Source organism: Lactuca serriola, chromosome 7 (genome assembly GCF_051521515.1).
Source record: "Lactuca serriola cultivar US96UC23 chromosome 7, Lser_US96UC23_V15, whole genome shotgun sequence".
Lineage (NCBI taxonomy): Eukaryota > Viridiplantae > Streptophyta > Magnoliopsida > Asterales > Asteraceae > Lactuca > Lactuca serriola.
The window spans coordinates 97,096,036-97,116,522 of NC_136414.1; the positions used below are offsets into that span (position 1 = coordinate 97,096,036).

General features: G+C 35.7%; 1 protein-coding gene across 1 annotated transcript; it reads left to right on the plus strand.

The window, feature by feature from the left end:
* Positions 1–19,451: 19,451 nt before the first annotated feature.
* LOC145064244 (uncharacterized) lies at positions 19,452–20,054 on the plus strand. The gene has a single exon (XM_079011728.1). The coding sequence runs from the start codon at positions 19,452–19,454 to the stop codon at positions 20,052–20,054; it is 603 nt and encodes a 200-aa protein (XP_078867854.1).
* Positions 20,055–20,487: the final 433 nt, after the last annotated feature.

Sequence of the window (20,487 nt, forward strand, 5' to 3'; positions counted from 1 at the left end):
ATGTTATTTGTACTAAGGCATTATAAAGTGTAGTCTTAATGTCTAGTCCTTAGTACTTGTTATGCTTTTGTTCTCCTATAAATAGGGGTCTGTACTAAGTGAGTAGAAGAACTTTTAACTCAGTCTTTACAGATTATTCATTGTACTCTGTAAAATCAAAAGCATAATATGAGCTGATCACATATTCTATTTACTCTCGTATTCATCGTTATTCTTCTTTCTAAATTCATGCTTGAATTGATTTTAAACTCGATTACAAATCTCATCAGAAATGCTAACCTAAGCTTCTGGAGTAGCGTTTGCTTACAAGAATCAACCCATGGGACCAAAATATTCCAAAACCCTAAGCTAAACTATATCTAAGCAATGAATTATAAAGGTTGAGATTTTATACCTCTAGAAGGATGATCAAGAGGAACAAAGTCTGGATCTACAAGCTTCAAGCCACCCAACAATTCTCCAATGAGCTCCACCTTCTTCAATATGCACCAAAAACACACCAAATCGCTAAAATGGATTATGACTCTCATAGATGGGGCTAGGGTTTCGAGGGTACTACTTTGGGACAATGGAGGTTGGTGAGGAGAGAGGCCTTGAGGGTCATAAGGTGTTTTAATAGGGTCCAAACCCTAAAAATTAGGATTGAAGGCCTCCATAAGTACTCCTAGCATACCCATACGTACGCCCAACATACGGGAAGGAATCTATGGCCCAATATTAGTGTCCTACGCCCAATGTACCTATCACGGACGCACAACGTAGGGGCCAATTTTACAGAATTTTAATAAGTAAAACCTAAATATAAAATACCTAGAACGCGGGTGTTACAATTCTCCTCACTTGAATTAGATTGCGTCCTTGAAGTCCGCATCCACAATAAACTTTGGATAATGCTCTCTCAACTCCTCCTCAGGCTCTTATGTTCACTCTGAGCCTTTCTAGTGTTGCCGCTACACCTTCACTAAAGCCATTTCCTTGTTTCTCACAGTCTTCATCTTTATATCGAGGATCACAATCGGCCTCTCAATTTAGTTTAAATACTCGTCCTCCTAATTGTTCCAATGACACCACCACGGAATCATCAACCAAGCACTTCTGCAGCTGAGAGACATGAAAGGTGCTATGAATTTGAAGGAGATCCTTAGGTAACTCCAATTGATAAGCAACTCTGCCCACCCATAAAATCACCCTGAAAAGATCACTATATCTGGGGCCCAGCTTGCCCCGCTTCCTGAACCGGATGACACCTTTCCAAGGTGAAACTTTCAGGAGTACCATGTCCCCTACCTAAAACTCCAAATCTAAACGGCGCCATCAACATAAATCTTCTTTCAGCTCTGTGCAGTCTGCAACCTCCCAAGCACCTGCTGGATCAACTCGATAGTATGGAGCACACCTCCGCGCTACCCATGATTCGCTGACCGACTTCGCCCTAAAAAAACTGGGGTTTGACACTTTCTCCCGAAAAGAATCTCGAAAGGTGGTCAATCAATACTGGCGTAATATATGTTGTTGTAAGAAAACTCAGCTAGTTGAAGATACGTATCCCAAATACCTTCGAAATCCAAAACACATGTCCCAAGCATATCATTCAAGGTGTGACTAGTCCGTTCACTTTTCCCGTCAGTATGCCGATGAAAAGTCATGCCGACAAGTAGACAAGTACCCAACTCCTCATGGAATATCTTTTGAAACCTGGAAGTGAACCTAACATCCTGATCCGAAACCACTGAGACTGGAACCCCATGTCATGCCACAACCTCTCGGATGTATACATCCGCCAACTTCTTTGATGAAATGCGCACTGTTGGTCAATTGATGCACGATAACCTAAATTGAATCTACCCCTCACGTGGTCAGTGGTAATTTCATGATAAAATCCTTCGTAATATCTTCTTATTTCCAAACGTGATCATCCAACGACTCCATTTTTACATGAGGTCGTTGATGCTTGACACTGACTTTCCTGCGATTCAAGCAACTCTCTACATAGCAGGCCACATCCCGCTTCATGCATGGCCACCAATAATCAATCGAAAGGTCTCTATACATCTTTTTCGCGCTTCGATGAATAGAGAACCTCAAATTGTGTGCCTCCTTAATCAAAATCTATCGTGTACCCCCAAGATATGGAAACTAAACTCTCTGATGAAGGGTCAGTATTCTCCGACTATCATAAATAAAAGAGGACACCTAACACACTATACACTTACTCTTCCGATGCTCCTCTTTCATAGCCTCCACCTAAGCCTCACATATCTGCTCCAATATTAGGGCTAATCACTATCATCCTCATACATAGATCCCTGATAGAAGTATCGGCCGCCATGCGGATAAGAGTATCAACCATCACATTGGCTTTCCCCTAGTGATAAAGGATCTCAGAATCATAATCATTCACCACCTCAAGCCACATATGTTGCTTCATGTTCAGATTTGGTTAATCCATTAAATACCTAAAACTCCTGTGGTCCACGTAAATGATACAACAAACCCCATACAAGTAATGACACCAAATGTTGTGGGCGAATACCACTGCCCTAACTCCAAATCATGAGTGGGATAATTCGCCTCATGAGGCTTCAAATGTCCCGAAGCATAAGCTATCATGTGACCCATTTTCATCAAAACTACACCCAATCCTGAAATTGACACATCAAAATACACCACAAAATCATCCACACCCTCTGGCAGGGTCAAGCTCGGAGCCTCACATAACTTCTACCTCAAAGTCTCAAATGCCGCCTGTTGCTCAGGCCTCCAACAGAAAGTAGCATACTTCTTCGTCAAACGGGAAAGTAGCATACTTCTTGGTCAACGGAACTGCAATCTTGGAGAAATTCTTGATAAACCTCTGATAATACCCAGCTAAACTAAGGAAACTCCGAATCTCAGACGGAGATCTCGGAACGTCACATTACATCATGACCTTGATCTTGGACGGATCAACCAATATATAATTTTGATTGACAATGTTCCCTAGAAATAGCACCTCCCGCAACCAGAAGTCGCACTTGGAGAATTTGGCATATAGCTTCTCCTTCCTTAGAGTCTCTAGAACCTCTCGTAGTTGATCCTCATGATGCTCCTTGGTCTTAGAATAGACCAAGATATCATCAATAAACACAATGACTGACCGATCCAACATCAGTGTGCAAACCCAGTTCATGAGATCCATAAACATTGCTGCTGCATTGGTGAGCTCAAAAGGCATCACCGCGAACTCGTAATCACCATATCGAGTCCTGAAGGCCATCTTCTGAACATCCCTATCTCGAACCCTCATCCGATTATAGCCTGAACGCAAATCAATCTTTGAGAACCAAGACGCACCCTGCAAATGGTCGAACAAATCATCAATCCTCGGCAACGGATAATGGTTCTTCACCGTCTACTTGTTCAGCTCCAACTAATCGATGCACATCCTGAGGGAGCCATCCTTCTTCTTTACAAAAAAAAATCGGTGCTTCCCAGGGTGAACTACTCGGTCTGATAAAACCCTTGTCTAAAAACTTATGTAGCTGTGTCTACAACTCCTGCATATCCAGTGCTGCCAACTGATAAGGTTCCTTGGCTATCAGAGTGATATTTGGGACTAGATCAATACAGAACTCCACCTACCTCTCTGGAAGCACTCTAGGAAAGTCCTTCGGGAACACATCTGAATACTCTTGAACAACCGACCCATCATCAATCATACTTATTTTCTCCTCCCTGGTATCCAACACATAGGCCACAAAACCTAAACATTCATGCTTTAGATATCTCCTAGCTATCGTAGCTGAACATAGAGCTAGTCCACGTTGAGCACCGTCACCATGATTAACTAATTATCCCCCACTTGGGGTTCGAACCCGAACTAACTGCTGCCCACAATCAATCATCTCCCCATTAGGGTTCAACCAATCTATCCTTACAATCACATTGCTCTCGCGTAGAGGAATATGAACCAAATCAATCGGCGCTTGCAAAATAACTCCAAAACACAACCCCGGTGTACCCTCTATACCCGTACCAGACAATCATCAGAAATCTCCACCTCTAATAGATAATCAATCTCCCTAGGAGCGTCACTGAATCTCTTGTTGAGTCCAAGAGATGCAAATGATCGGGTAACGCCTGAATCAAACATAACTAAAGTTGGAACACCATTCACTAGGAACATCCCTATATATATATATATATATATAAAATAAGCATAAACATCAAATCAATAAATAAGATAGGGAGAAAATATATACCCTTAACCACATTTGACACTGCGCGTGCCTCTTTGTCTGAAAACTGGAAAGCTCAGCTCCTCATAACTCCCACACTCTGCCTTGCCCTGGCGACTGTTGGTGATTCTCAATGTAGCTGGAGCAGGTAATACTACTTCTCCCCTGCCAAACTCGGACAATGGACCTTCTTGTGACCCCTATAATTAAAATGAAAGTAGATCAAATCAGACGCCTGGGTGGTGGGGCAACCCTTACTAAATTGACCGGTTTTTCCGCACACGTAACAATCAGACCCACCCATCCTAAAAACCTCATCATGCGCCTTGCCATAGTTTCCACGATAGCCCTAGCCCTACTGGTCCCTCGACCGTGAAACAACAACCTTGGGCTTATTACTTGATCTCTCCAATACCTAAGCATGTACCGGCTTTCTCTTCCTCACTATATCCAAATCAATCTCCCGCTCACGAGCCTGAGCTATCATATCTTCCTATGTATTGCAGCTAGACATGCTCACAAACTCCCGTATCTCGCCTTTCAACATATCATGGTACTTGGCCTTCTTCATCTCCTCATTTGCAACATACTACGGAACTAGCAAGGCCTTTTCCCTAAATATGTCAATAATCTCTTCCAATGACTCAGTAGTCGGGCGAAGGTCCTGGACCTCCCTCGCCAACTGTTGGACCTTGATCACTGGTGTAAACTCAAATCTGAACCTCGTAACAAAATCATCCTTATCTATCACCTCAATAGCCTCGCCTCCTAATGTATGACCTACCTCCCCCACTAGTATCCCAAGTCATCGCCTCAATAGCCTCGCCTCCTAAGGCATGACCTACTTCCTCCACTAGTCACGAGCTATGTCTTTCAAAAGACATGATGTAAGTCTGACCTTCACCTCCTCCAGATAGAGGCTAGACAAAAGGCGTTCTCCATGTTCGCCAACCACCATATGCTAACAATGGGGTCCTTCTTCATAAAGAACTCATGAGCACCACATGCACGAAGCCCTCGAAAAGTCAAAGAGCGTGCAACAACCATAGCCACCATCTCAGTACGAAATGCGCCCAAACGCTCATCCATCAACTCTATAATTTTCTCCTTGATCAAACTAAAGATTATAAGACTCTGCTCCAGAATATTACAGATAATCTTAGATAAAATGAGCTCTCGTATCTGATCATCCAAGGATCCGGCTCCAAAGACCGAACTCGTTCCTTCACCAGGACCTGAACCACATTGAGTGGCCACCATACCGAAAATAAACATTGCGAACCATCAGAAAACACTATACGAATCTCAAACCTAACGAGTTGCTTAGAATCCTTGTGACTCCCCTTGACTCGAGTACATATCATGTGCTTTCAGTAGTACCAGACCAATACTACCTTCCACACTTATCCATACTTTCCTAAAGAGTCGCCCCAAGTTCCCTAAATAATTCTCATACCCAACATTCTACATTGCCACTAAACAATAACGTATCCGCTAATCTAACATGTATTTTGGGTTCTCCTAAGATTCCCTTCCCGGCACATTCCACCATTAGTTGTAGAAGAAACTCCCATTAACACCTGCTAACTATCTTATGAATATAATTACATGCAATAGACTCCAGATAATTCTTTGACTGCAAGGTCTCACACTACAATGGTTGGACTCAAACAAGATTTGTGCAATCAAGTTAAACCTAACTTCTAAAATTTTCTCAATTTCTGTAACATGTAACATAGCATATTCACTTGATAGTTAACTAGTATTAGTAGTGATCCCTAAAAGCACAAAGCAAGCAACATTCTAGCATCAAATTCTAATCAGAACACTTCTTAATAGGCCATCCTATAATATCACCAATAATCCAAACTAGCATGTTGTTTTAGAGGCTCATACAGTAGGCATACAAAGGCCTCTCTCCTAACATACAATTATGAGCAGACCCTTAACCCAAATCTAGCATGTTATTCACATATTCACCTACTGAAAATAAATAAACATGTATGGATATTTTGGGAACATTTACTTGAGCTCGGCTGATTACATGCATCACGCCCCATTTTATAAAAAAAAAAATTAGTCTTTTTCTTTTTAAGACTGAAGTCCTCAGTTTGAGTTCAAACATACCCAAGAGTGTGTCTGAATCCTTCAAACCAAGGCTCGGATACCAACTTGTAACATCCCAAAAAGTCTAAGTGAAAAGCTTTGTTTAAATTCAACCAAACCATCAACCATGTATAAAAAAAACCATTAAGTATATTATAGAAGAAAACAGTTATCAAAGTACAATCCTAAAGTACCACATACCATACATGCACGTCATACATACATATCATACTAAAACATGAAAGGGGTCCATTTCACCCCGGTGTCCCTTCCAACTCTCTGAGTCCCTTCCGGCTCCCTAAGTCCCTTCCCACTCTGTGAGTCCCTTCTGAATCCTTTGGTATCTTTCAATTGGTACAAGTCTATTTCACCCCTACCACTAAGAATACAGTCATACTAGTAAGAGTCATAGAGACAACAAGCACATACATGTATATTAGTAAGTGTCACGAATACCACTACTATCCTACATCATAATCTAATAGGCCGACAATGGTGCCTTCGACCCACAAGTACAGTGATGAGACTCACCTCAATCTAATGATAAATAAACCACACTCTCGGGCTACTACTACCATGGCTCCTCACACTAAACATATACCTAATCAACCCTAATTACTTATCAGGTTAATAACCCATAAATACTGGTCCAAATTATATTCAATCATGCCAAGAGTAAAAGACCATTTTACCTTCCCCTACTTGACCCATCTTACCTTGACCCAAGACCATAATGATCTAAGGCCCAAAATGGCTCAAATGGCCTTCTGGTGAGTACGCTATACATACCACCCCATTACGCCCAATGTACTAGGCTTCGATAGAAGGGGAATTCGGGCTCAACCCGTTGAAAGGTCTAGTATGATCAAGAGTCATATTAAAGTTATATTGATAAATAACATATGATACTAATTGGGTACACTAACAACAACTTGATACAATTGATTATTTGTTAGAAATTGATTTTAATAAATATTCAATAAAACTATTATAATTAAATTGGAAATTATTTATTTCATAAAAATAATAATTTTCATTAGCAAATAATATTACATAATTCATATAGTATGAATTAATAAGTTGTATACAACTTTTTGGACTAGTTTAAACCCTTTTGTCTTTTACACAAAAGACAAAGTTTATATTTTATAAAACTTGATTTTATGAAATTTAAACAGACTCTTCCTTTTATATATACATTTTCCGAAAAAGTGAATAAATATTAAGAGTCATGGGCTTTCAACTAGTTTATTCAAAAGAAATGAAGCATGGGAAACATGTTTATGACAGGGGGACATATGTGCTTAAAGTGTTAAGACCTAATGGTTAATACTTTCACTTTGTGAATATAAATAAGAGGCTTGCACTTTGGCTAGTGATCATCTTTTTTCCTTAGTAGAAGTGGCCAAAAGTTCTTCTTCTCCCTCTCATTCTCTCTTAATTAGCTATGAACACTTGAAGTTACTTGGATCTTCAAGCCTTCTTTAAGTTCACATTGGTTATGAACTTAAAGCGTAAGGGTTTAAGAGTTTTGGACTAGCATCTACATCAAGTTGAGTTATTTTTGGTGTCTCAAAGGTTCCACATTCTTCATCAAATTCCAAGCCTCCCAAGAGGACGCAAAGAACTACAAAGGTTGTTATTTCTTCATCCTTCTATGGTTGGTGTTTTAATCTTTCTATAACTTGCAAGAAGATCCTTGGTGGGTATAAAGTGTTTATGTTATTTCAAAAATTAAAGTCTTCCATTGCCATATTTTCAAGTTTATGAAACTATTTTTGAACTAAAACCCAACACTTGTTACGTCGTGCGTACCTAGAGGGTACACCCAACGTACTTCACTGATGCCCAAAACTTGTCATTAAGTAATTAAGGCTTAAATTACAAATGTCCAATTCAAAGATCTAACTCTTTAAAAGATGTTAATTCATAAATTTGGCAAGCTGATGCCTTTTAATAACTCAAAGAAGTCCAAAACAAAACTCTAACATCTTAACTTCATATTATGAACAAAAACTCATGCATGGCTGAACCAAATCCATCAAGATATAATTTTTACGCACTAGGGACTTCATAAACATCAAGAAATTCCGACCTAGCTTTTGGAGTAGGTTTTACTAACAAGAATCAATCCATAGGAACAAAATATGCCAAAACCCTAAGCTAAACTAGATCTAAGCAATGAATCATAAAGTTTGAGACTTTATACCTCCGGAAGGCTGATCAAGATGAAGAAAGTCTGGATCTTCAAGCTCCAAGCCACCTAAAACTTCTCTAAATGAGCTCCTTCTTCTTCAATATGCATAAAAACACACTAAATCACTCAAAAGGCTCAAGGCTCTCACAAATGGGGCTAGGATTTTGAGGGCACTGCTTTAGGACAATGGAGGTTGGTGATGATAGAGGCCATGAGGGTCATAAGGTGTTTAAATAGAGTCCAAGCCTTAAAAATTAGTGTTTAAGGTCTGCAAGAGTATGCCTAGCATACACGAAAGAATCTGCGACCCATTTTTAATGAGCTACGTTCGACGTACCTATCATGTACCGCCAATGTAGGGACCAATTTTGCAAACTTTTAATCAATTAAGCCTACATATAAAATACATGGAATAAGGGTGTTATATTAAATGCTTTCATTGGTTGCAAGATTGCTGAGGGATCTTCTATGATTGCGCATCTACTCAAAACGAAAGCTTATGTTGAGCAACTTCCCGCCTCGGATTCCCATTTACGGATGTGCTAGTGACAAATATGATCCTAGCCTCATTGCCTAAGTCTTTCAACCAATTTGTGAGAACTTTACAATGAATGACTGGGAGAGGAGAATCATTAAGCTTCATAACATGCTCAAGAATGCCAAGGAAAACTCCAAGAAATCTAGGAACAATCAAATGTTGATGATCCGCGAGGGTCAAATCTCCACAAAGAAAACCAGTAATAATACCGGTAAGGGGAAAGGGAAAACTGCCAAAAAAGGCAAGGTTAAAAGGAAGCCTTTTTCTACCAACCCAATTCCTATGCCCAAATGTGATGCTAGCTCTGATTCCTTCCATTACAATGAAAGGGGAGACTGGAAACACAAATGTCCCAAGTAACAAGAGGAACTTAAGAAGAACAAGGCCAACCCAGTTGACACATACGTATATATGTGATTGAATTATATGCATTCTGTACTACTTCTTGGGTATTTGATATTGGAAGTGGTACTAACATCTGCAATGATTCGCATGGACTAAAGAATGTTACAAAACTCAGTGATGGCAATTTGGAACTTCGTGTGGGCAATGACACTTGAGTAGCTGTCAAAGCCATAGGACAATATCATATTTTTCTTCCAAATGGTATTTATCTTATTTTGAAAAATTGTAGTTATTTACCTAGTATAACTAGGAATATTATCTTTACTTCTTGTTTGTATGAAAAAGGTTTCCATTATAAGTTTGACTTTGATTTTGTAAACATCATTGTGTTTAACGATAATATGTTATATTTTGACATTAGTCCTAGTAATGGATATATGAAATCGATTTAAATGATTCATTTCAAAAATCGCATTGCTAAGCCTCAAAAGGATGAAATCTTAGATTCAACAGGCTTGAAGTATTTTGATGTATGTGAATAATTTCTTTATGTCAAGATGACCAAAGCTCCTTTTACTATTGTTAGCGAAAGAACTTCAGATCTATTAGGACTCATACATACTGATGTATGTGGACCTTTTAGAAATATGACTAGAAGCAGTGAAAGATATTTCATTAGATTTACTAATGACTTTAGTAGATTTGGATATATGTATCTCATAAAACACAAACATAAAGCATTCGATGTCTTTAGGGTATTCCAAAATGAATACATAGTCAAATTGGTAAAAATATTAAACCAACACGATCAGATCATGGTGGTGAATATATAAGATATGAGTTTCATCAATATATTAAGAACTGTGGCATATTGTCATAACTCATTCCACCAGGAACATCACAAAATAATGGATTTTTAGAAAGGAGAAATCGTACTCAAATTGATATGATACGATCAATGATGATTCATACTACCCTTCCTCATTTGTTTTGGAGTTATGCCCTCGAAATCAGAGCTCGAACTATAAACATGGTCCAAACTAAAAAGTTTAGTAAGACTCCCTATGTGTTATGGCATGGAAAAGTTCCATCAATGGCTTACTTAAATATTTGGGGTTGTGAAGCATACATTAAAAGAGAGACATCTAATAAGCTTGACACTAGATATAAAAAGTTTATCTTTATGGGACACCCAAAAGAAACCATAAGTTATTACTTCTACTAGAAAGAAGATAACTGAGTGTTCATAGCCCGAAAATCAATGTTTCTTGAAACTAACTTTATCTTGCATAAAGCAAGTGGGAGCCCCATTGATCTCGAAGAAACTCGAGTGACACAACCTTTAGTTGAGAATGATTATCAACAAATCATTTTTAAACCTAAAATTATCATTCAGATGCCGAAAACCACAGCAACTATATGACACTCTAATAGACCTTGTCAGGAACAAGAGATATTTGGATTTTTCATTCTTGAACAGGAAGTCTTCTTGGTGGATCAATGTAAGCCCATCAATTACAAGGCAGCTACTACAGACCCATCGTCTAATAAATGGCTTGATGTCATTAAAATTGAAATTCAATCTATGAATGACAATCAAGTATGGGACTTGGTTGACTTACCTCCACTGCTACAAAATGAGTCTAATGCAACCTTTTAGATGCAACCTTTTCACAACAATTGCATTTGATTATAAAGAAGATCTTGCCTAACAAAAAGGTTGTAATAGAAGATTTAATGCAAGTTTTTTTTCTTTCAAAAAATTGCCAATTTATAAAAAATTGCAACTTTGTTTTTAAAAAGTTATAAGTTTATTGAAAATTGCAACTTTTTAAAAAACCATTTACATATTTTATTGAAAATTGCAACTCTTTAAAAAAAAGTTGCAGGTCTTATTAAAAATTGAAACTTCTATTAAAAAAGTTACATATTTAATTTTAATTCCCTCCGACTATAATTTTTTATAATTTCCGTCCAAACAAATTAGAAAATTTTATTTCCCTCTTAATTAAATGGGTGTATTTTATAACACATGCATCTGCCGGTAAATGAAAATTACCCTATTTATGATATTTAATCTCTTGTAACTGTTACAATATTATTTATGTTGTCATTTAGTCTTAAATAATAATAATAATAATAATAATAATTAAAAAAAATATTTAAAATATTTAATTGTAATCTAAGGAATAAAAAAATAAAGCCAATACGAATATTGGGCAAAAAAGAATGATTAACTCATTATAATACAAATTAAATAATTATAACAAGTTGAGGAGTTACAATACCATAAAATGAAACTTGGATTGTTAAGTCATCTAGGTTTGGGTTTGAAAGGATAAAAAGGCCGAAAGCGTAGGGACCAAATAGTAAAAACGTCCATAATCCCCAAAACACACTGATCGGTAATGACGCACAACATAAAAGAAGGAATTAGAAGAAAAGAATGAGAAACCGAGAGGGAAGGGAGGTAATGACGCATGTAGTGGGAGAGAAGAGGGGATGGACAACATGAGTTATTTCTGTGATTTTATTCATTCCATGTAATCTCCTGATGATTTCTACTCTTTCTAGCATCAAATCTGCCCTAACCAACCACCATGGCCTCCACGGGAAACATCCATTTGGCCGCCTTGGCTTTGCGGCTAAGTATATGGCTGATTTCTAGCCATTAAGGGGAATTTTGTTTGTGTTTCTAATGTGCTTTTGTTGTCAAACTCTTGCATAAAGATATCCTAACATGTTGGTGTTGATGGATCTGTCAAGGTATAGAAATTCCTTCATGAATGTGTGATATCTGATTAAATAGTCAATAAATTTTGGTTTTGAATGCTACCCTTTTTTCCAACCGATTATAACCTTTAATGTGTTCCTTTGAGCTTGACATGTTGCCGGAAATTTGGTACACAAGTATACTCTAGAATATTATGTGAAAAACTATGACTTAAAGGGGTATATGTAAGTGTGTATGCAATATAGAAAAAGGATGTTTGGAAGGATTAAGAGGGTGTTAATATGAGCTAAGGGTAATGAGCAATATAATAACAATGTAGTTATTGGAATTCTAATGATAATGATGTTGGAAAGATGATTAAATCATACAAGTGAAACTAGGATGCTAAAAGAAATAGAAAATGTCATTTTAATTGAAATGTGAAGAAAAAGAAATAGGAATGCAAGTAGAGGACATAGATGGTTATATGAATGAATTAAAAGGATGAAAAAGTATATAACACACTCTTGACTCCTCTTCAGCAAAATATCTCAAGTGCTTAATGGGTTAAGCCAAACCCTAAAGATTAATATGACTTTTGGTGTAAAGTCAAATTTGGACAAAAAACTTGACTTATCCTGTGAGGGATATAGTTTCTATTTTGTTCAGAATTGGACTTTTACTGGAGATATAAAATTGTAGAAAATTGCATATACTTTCTAAAAATATGAATTTAAGGTCATTTGGAGTTTTATAGCACGGGTTATGACCAAACCACTGAACAATGGTCAAAGGTAAAAAAATTGTTGAAAATGAAACAATTACATAAATAATTCAAGTAATGTTAAAACTATAGATTATCTAAAAATCAAAAAACACATGGTTTAATGATGATATTTATGTGTATAGGATTGTCTTGATACCATTAAGATTCTTAGGATTTAAATTAGGAGAAAGAAATCAATAAGCTAAGGTATGTACATATGATTTTTTGAGCACACAGCCATAAATAAGATTATATTTGTTAAGAGTATGTGGTTTGTGTATTGAGTAAATGATTATATGTTGAATTCCATGTTATGATTGTATGTCAAGTTACATGCTATGACGATACATTACAAACAACTTTTTGACAACAATTTTTTTAGCATATCTTATTCATTTTAAAAAATCTTGAAGGCAAAAATGATGAAGTACAAACCTCTTGAAGATGGTAATGATGTAGTAGATCCTTATATGATTGTGATGAACAAAGAGAATGACGGATACCGTCGACTTTATGGCAGCGACGTTAAAAATAGATTGATAAAAACGTGGGTGGTGTTGATGCATCATGCATGATTCCAATGAGACTTATGGAATCATTCAAAGAAAATGAAGTTGAAAGATCAAAATGAGAAAGGTGAATAAAGATGAGCATGAAAAAAACAGGCCACATTAGAAGCTATATGAATAGATATTAATAATGAATGAGATAACTTTGAAGCAATGATGTGGAAGTTTATGGAACAACCTCCTAAAGGTCGATAGTTGCTAGTATGATTTATCGTTTATGTTTAATACACATATATGATGCTTTTAATGCTTTTTTTGTAATTATTGTTAACAACTTTATGTTGACTTTGATTTATTGTTGTTATTTTGAATTTAGACATGTCAACGGAGGCCATAAAATTATATAAGATATTTATGTTATTATTGTTGTGGTCTAATTTTAGTAGTAATTAATATTTGTAGAAATGTAGTAACATATGTAGCATCTACATGACTTGGAAAAATATGTTGCATTGGCTTCAGAAAAGTCACAAAAATCAGGTTGTATTTGACTTGTAAACAAGGTTGCATCTTTTTCAATTAAAAATGTAACAAAGGTTGCATATACCGTATAGAAAGATTGCAATTCTTTGTTATAAACATAATAAAGGTTGCAATTGATTATAAAAAAAATTGCACTTTTGTAACTAAAAAATTTGCATATGAGCATCAAAAAGTTGCTTTTGCAAAACAAATGTTGCATTAAAAAAGTTGCATCTAAAAAAGATTTGCAACTATTTAAAAAAATGTTGCAATTTCCAGGAAAAAAGTTGTTTTAGATCTAACGCAAGTTTACCTAATGCAACCTTTTATCGGGGTTGCATTAGCTTATTTTTGTTATAGTGCTTCTAATAGCAGGGTTGTTAGAAGCGAGTGGATCTTCAAAAAGAAGACCAACATGGAAGGAAAAGTGCAAACTTTCAAAGAACGACTTGTCGCGAAAGGGTATACTCAAATTCAAGGCATTGACTATGAGGATACCTTTTCGCCAGTTGCTAAGATCAAATCTATTAGGATTTTCATGGCCATAGCTACATATTCTGACTTTGAGATATGGAAAATGGATGTCAAAACTGCTTTCCTTAATGGATATCTTGAGGAAGATGCCTATATGGAACGACCTGAAGGATTTGTCAAACCAGATAACCTAAAGAAGGTGTGAAAACTAAAGAAATCCATTTATGGATTGAAATACGCATCTAAGGTCTGGTATTATCGTTTGAAGAGAGCATCAAAAAAGTTTGGTTTCTTAGAAAGTCCCGATGAACCATGTGTATACATCGAAGCAAGTAAACATACTGTTTTTTCTAATTCTATATGTTGATGACATATTACTAATCGGGAAAGAGATCCCAATATTAAAAGAGATTAAGGCCTACCTTAGCAAGTCATTTTAAATGAAAGATCTAAGGTATGTTGCATACATACTTGGTATTAGGATCTATAGAGATAGATCCTAAAGACTCATTGGTTTGAGTCTGAGCACATACATTAACAAAGTCTTAAAATGCTTTTAAATGGACAACTCAAAACTAGGAATTCTACCCATACTGTCTGGTACCATTCTTTTTCTAAGGGTGACAACCCTAGTGCTAACGATGAGATCAAAAGAATGAGTTGTATACTGTATGCTTCAGAAGTAGGTTCTATTATGTATCCTATGACATGTACAAGGCCAAATGTAACTTATGCTATTAGTCTAGCTACTATGTATCAAGCTAATCCCGACGAGAAAAATTGGATGGAGGTTAATAACAAACTTAAATACTTAAGAAGGACTAAAGACATGTTTCTGGTTTATTGAGGAATTAAAGAAGAGGTTACTAGATGATGTTACACTGATGCTGGTTTCAACACTAATCAAGATGTCACACCCCCGACCGAGGCGGCGGAACACACCGGGTTGTGCCATTAAGTTCATGGATCACATGTAAAATGGATATATAACACAAGTACAACAATAAACAAAATAGCATTGGTATTCCATGACTAACCTTCTGTTTGAGAGCTTGTTTGATGATATCCTGAGAATAGATGTAGTTTAGAGGGTCAACACAAGGTTGCTAAGAGTTACATGTTTTCTATGATTAGCAGTAATACGTTTGAAAAGTCTAAAATAAATTTTCTTTGTAAGTATAACAATACTTAAAACTGTGTTTGTAAAGACTCTTTGAATAACTTTTGAACAACCAAAGTGTATCTTTCCATAAGTAAATCCATACTTAAAATAGTTTTGAAAGAAATCAACGCTTCATTAGAGGTGATAGGTTAGGGGTTAAGATATTTATATGGATAACGTAGTACGGTTTAAGTTCTACAGATAAATAGATAATGTAGTACGGTTTAAGTTATACAGATAAAAGAATAAAGTAGTACAATTTAATTTCTACGGATAAACGAATAAACGAATAAAGCAGTACAATTTAATTTCTATGGATAAACGGATAAACGATTATAGTTACCTACTAGGCTTGTAGTTAGCAACCATAAATATGGATAAGCGGATATAGTTATTTTCCAGGGTTGTAGTTAGCAACTATTGATACGGATAAATGGATACAATTATCTACCAAGGTTGTAGTTAGAAACTTCAGATACAGATAAACGTATATAATTATCTGCAAGGGTTGTAGTTAGCAACCGTAGATATGGATAAACGGATATAGTTATTTGCCGGGGTTGTAGTTAGCAACCTCATATATGGATATACAGATATAATTATCTGCCATGGTTGTAGTTAGCAACCGTAGGTATAGATAAATTTGTTTTAAAAAGTTTGACTATAAGGGTCATTAACTAAAGTATATGAATGTAATTGTACAGATAAAAGTTTAGTATGTTTGATAAGTATTAGCGTAGCAGTGCATGATATTCGTTTAAATATGTGAAAAATCTTATGGGAGTGTACACTAATACATGTTAGAACCTAAGATACTAGTTTTATAGCTTGTATATATACCTATGTACATATAAGTAAGCACCATATAATATTGACAACTATAGAGTTGATAACCGATTACGACTACGGATGAAAATGGGGCGGGTTTGGGGCGGGGTCGACCATCCCTGTCTCCATTCCCGAGTGTCTAACCTCGTTCCCATCCCCATCCCCATCCCCATCCCCGATGGATGCATGAGTCAAATCCCCTCCCCATTGTATTTTGGGCTTTTCCCTAGCCCATCCCCGACCCATCCCCAATCTATCAACATAATAAACTCAACTTACACAAAGAAACCTAGTTTAATAAACGATCAAAACCAGATGCCATAATCAGATTTTGTTTACATCAATAATAAAGTTTAACAAGCATCAAAACGAAAAGTGGCAATTTGGTATACAGATCGTCGAAGGAAGTGACAATTGACGAACTCTTGGAATTGGGAACATAATTAGATATACGGACTCTATCATGGTCTAATATAGATTAATTCATTTTAGTGGACTTAATTCAAATTCAATAAATGATATATATATATATATATATATATATATATATATATATATATATATATATATATATATATATATGTAATCAAAGTGGGGGCGGGGCGGGTTGGGGATTGTTATACCCGACCTCGACCCCATCCCCGGTTTTAGCATAATCGGGATCTCTGGCCTCGCACCTAGTATCCGTTTTAATGGGGAATACCTGTCCCCGATTGGGGCGGGTCAACCGGATTCCCCACTGGGTCAGGTGAAATTTCCATCCCTAATTATGACACATGTTTTATGTCAAACTATTTTTTATACATAAAAAATCATAGCACCTTGTAGTAGAAATATATATCATTTTTGTTAGTTATAATATAATTATAACAACTATAATATATCTATGACATGTGTTAACTAGTTTATTTCCATATGAGGTTTTATCTAATGAAACAACATTGTATAAACTAGTTATAAAGTTGTAAATATTTTTCAGAAACCAAATAAATTATAGCACATGATACTTTCGAGACCATTTTGTAACAAATTTACACTACAGTGGTTGTTTTGTAACTTCACTAAACTATAGGGGTAGTTTGGTAATTTAATTAAATAAATAGGACTATTTTGGTAAAAAAAAAAAAGGGAAATCTTCAGAAAAGTCCCATTAGTTTGGGAAAAGTTACATTTAAGTCCTAAAAAAAATTTTGAACAAAAAAACCCAAGAAACCGGATAAACCTTACACTTTAATCCTTTTTGACCTGCTCAGCAGGTCACCTATGCCATGTGGCATGCAAGCAGGACAAGGGCTGATGTGGCATGCAAGCAGGACAAGGGCTGATGTGGCATGCACATTAGCTTTTAAATGAAAAAATTGGACTTTATTTAGAAAATGAGGCGGGTAAGATTCGAACCCACAACCTCACATATAAAGCCAAACACATTTTCCACTAGGCTAGACATTATTTCTTGATTTCATTCCTTAAAGTTTATATATAATGTATTAAATGTTGAAGCTTTTCATTAAAAATGAGAAGAATGGGATTCGAAACCACAAACATCCCACTAACAATTCAAACCACTTTCCACTAGGCTATCATTTTTTTATTGATTACCTTCCTCAAATTTAGATATAATCCCTTAAAACGCTGAAGCTTTTATTATTATTATTATTATTATTATTATTATTATTATTATTATTTAAAAACGTAAATATATATAAACTTTGAAAAAACAATAATATATATGTAAACTTCGAAAAAAAAAGAATTACATTTATTATTTCTATTATTATTAATTAATATATTATAATTATTATTATTAAAAATGCACACATTTGTAAATGTTTTTACATATAAATATATTTTTCTACATATAATCACGATTTTAAAAATTAATAGTGATTATATGTATTTTGTAAAATTAAAAACGTTTATATTATTGTTTTTTTTCCGAAGTTTATATATATTTACGTAAATATAATAATAATAATAATAATAATAATAATAATAATAATAATAAAAGCTTCAGCGCTTTAAGGCATTGTATCTAAATTTGAGGAAAACAATTAGCAAATAGTTGATAGCCTAGTGGAGGTTGGAATTGTCAGTGGCAGGTTGTCGATTCGAATCCCATTCTTCTAATTTTTAATGAAAACCTTCAGCATTTAATACATAATATATAAACTTTAAGGGATGAAATGAAGAAGTAGTGTCAAGCCTTGTGGATAATGTGTTTGGCTGTATGTGTGAGGTGGTGGGTTCGAATTCCACCCGCCTCATTTTCTAAATAAATTCCGATTTTTGCATTTAAAAGCTTATGTGCATGCCACATCAGCCCTTGTCCAGCTGGCATGCCACATGGCATAGGTGACCTGCTCAGCAGGTTAAAAAGGATTAAAATGTAAGGTTTATCCGGTTTCTTGGGTTTTTTTGTTCAAAAAAAAATATAGGATTTAAATGTAACTTTTCCCAAAATAATGAGACTTTTTTTGAAGATTTTCCATAAAAAAAATTACCAAATGAGGGGTTGTTTTTAACAAATGGGTTCAATATTAAGGTTGGGATTGATTTTGAATACATGGTTTAATACGAGAGGGTATTTTGGTTATTTCCTAATTAAAAATGACTTAGGGTTTTTTAACCCCACGTGTTCTCGTTTTGATTGGGCAATGAATGAAAAAAGGGATACGAGGTTACGAATGGAGCAGACAAACTCAGATGGCGAGAAGGAAGACGAAGCGGTTAGAGGTCCGACGACTTCGTATCGATTGCAGGAAAAGGGAAGGAGTTCCAGTAGTCGACGAGCAGAATGAAGGAGATTAGGGGGAGGCAGCAAGTGGTGTTGGTTTAAAAAATAGTTATTAGTTCATAACCATAAGGGTATATATGTAATTTGAGTTAGAAAGTTGTTACAATGGTTATTTATGTTTTGTCTGTATATAAGCTTTGTAATGAGACTTTGTTCCTTAATGAAAAATCTCATTTCATAATCTTCCCTTTCATTTTCATCATCGATCATTACATTCTAACATGGTATCAGACGTGTAATCGATTCTGTTCATCAATTTTTCATCAATTTCTTGTTCATCATGTCAAATTCTTCAACAAATGAATCATTTTCTTCTTCCATTGATGTATCTAGCCCTTTCTTCACTCGATCTTCTGATAATCGGAATTTTGTTCTTGTTTCAAATGTTTTCACTGGTGTTGGATTCAATTCTTGGAAACGATCAATGGTTATTTCACTGTCTGCGAAGAATAAGCTAGGTTTTGTTGATGGAACTATTATTGCACCTCTTTCGACTTCTTCTACATATTCTAATTGGTTTCGTGCTAATTCAATGGTCATCAGTTGGATCTTAAATTTTGTTTCTAAGACGATTGCTGATAGTCTTTTATTCATTCCAACTGCAAAAGAAATTTGGCAAGAATTACATCATCGATTTGAACAATCTGATGGCGCACTCATCTATCAAATGCAACAACAGTTGTACTCTCTATCTCAAGGTGCTGGCGATTTTTCTTCTTATTTCACTAAATTCACAAAACTTTGGGATGAAATTCGTATGATTCAATCTATTCGTAATTGTACTTGTGGTGACTCTGTTGCAATTAACAATTTTTTTGAAGAACAACGCCTAATTCAGTTGTTAATGGGACTTGACGAATCATACAAAATTATCTGTGGTTAAATTTTGATGATGAAACCTTTACCATCGGTTTCAACTGCTTACTCTCTGTTAATACAAGAAGAACGCCAAAGAAGAATCAATCTTCCTTCTACTCTTTCACATGATGCAGTCGCTATGCAAATTTCATCCGATTCTTCTCGCAAAACGCTCACCTGTAATCATTGCAAGAAATCAGGGCACACAAAAGCTCAATGTTACCGTCTTATTGGTTTTCCTTCAACCTTCAAATTCATGAAGAACAAGAAAGATGATGTTAAACCTATATTTCATAATGTTATTTCTAATGATTCTCCACCAATCTCACAAGAACAATACACTCAATTGATTCAATTGCTGAACAAGAATTCTCTCTCAAGTACTGGTTCATCTTCTCAGACAAATCTTTCAATTGTTAATGGTGCTATGGAAGACGAAGGTATTCCCTTTGATTTTA

Bases quoted from the DNA above. Each gene is read 5' to 3' on its own strand.
- LOC145064244 (XM_079011728.1), top strand. From the start codon at position 19,452: ATGTCAAATTCTTCAACAAATGAATCATTTTCTTCTTCCATTGATGTA.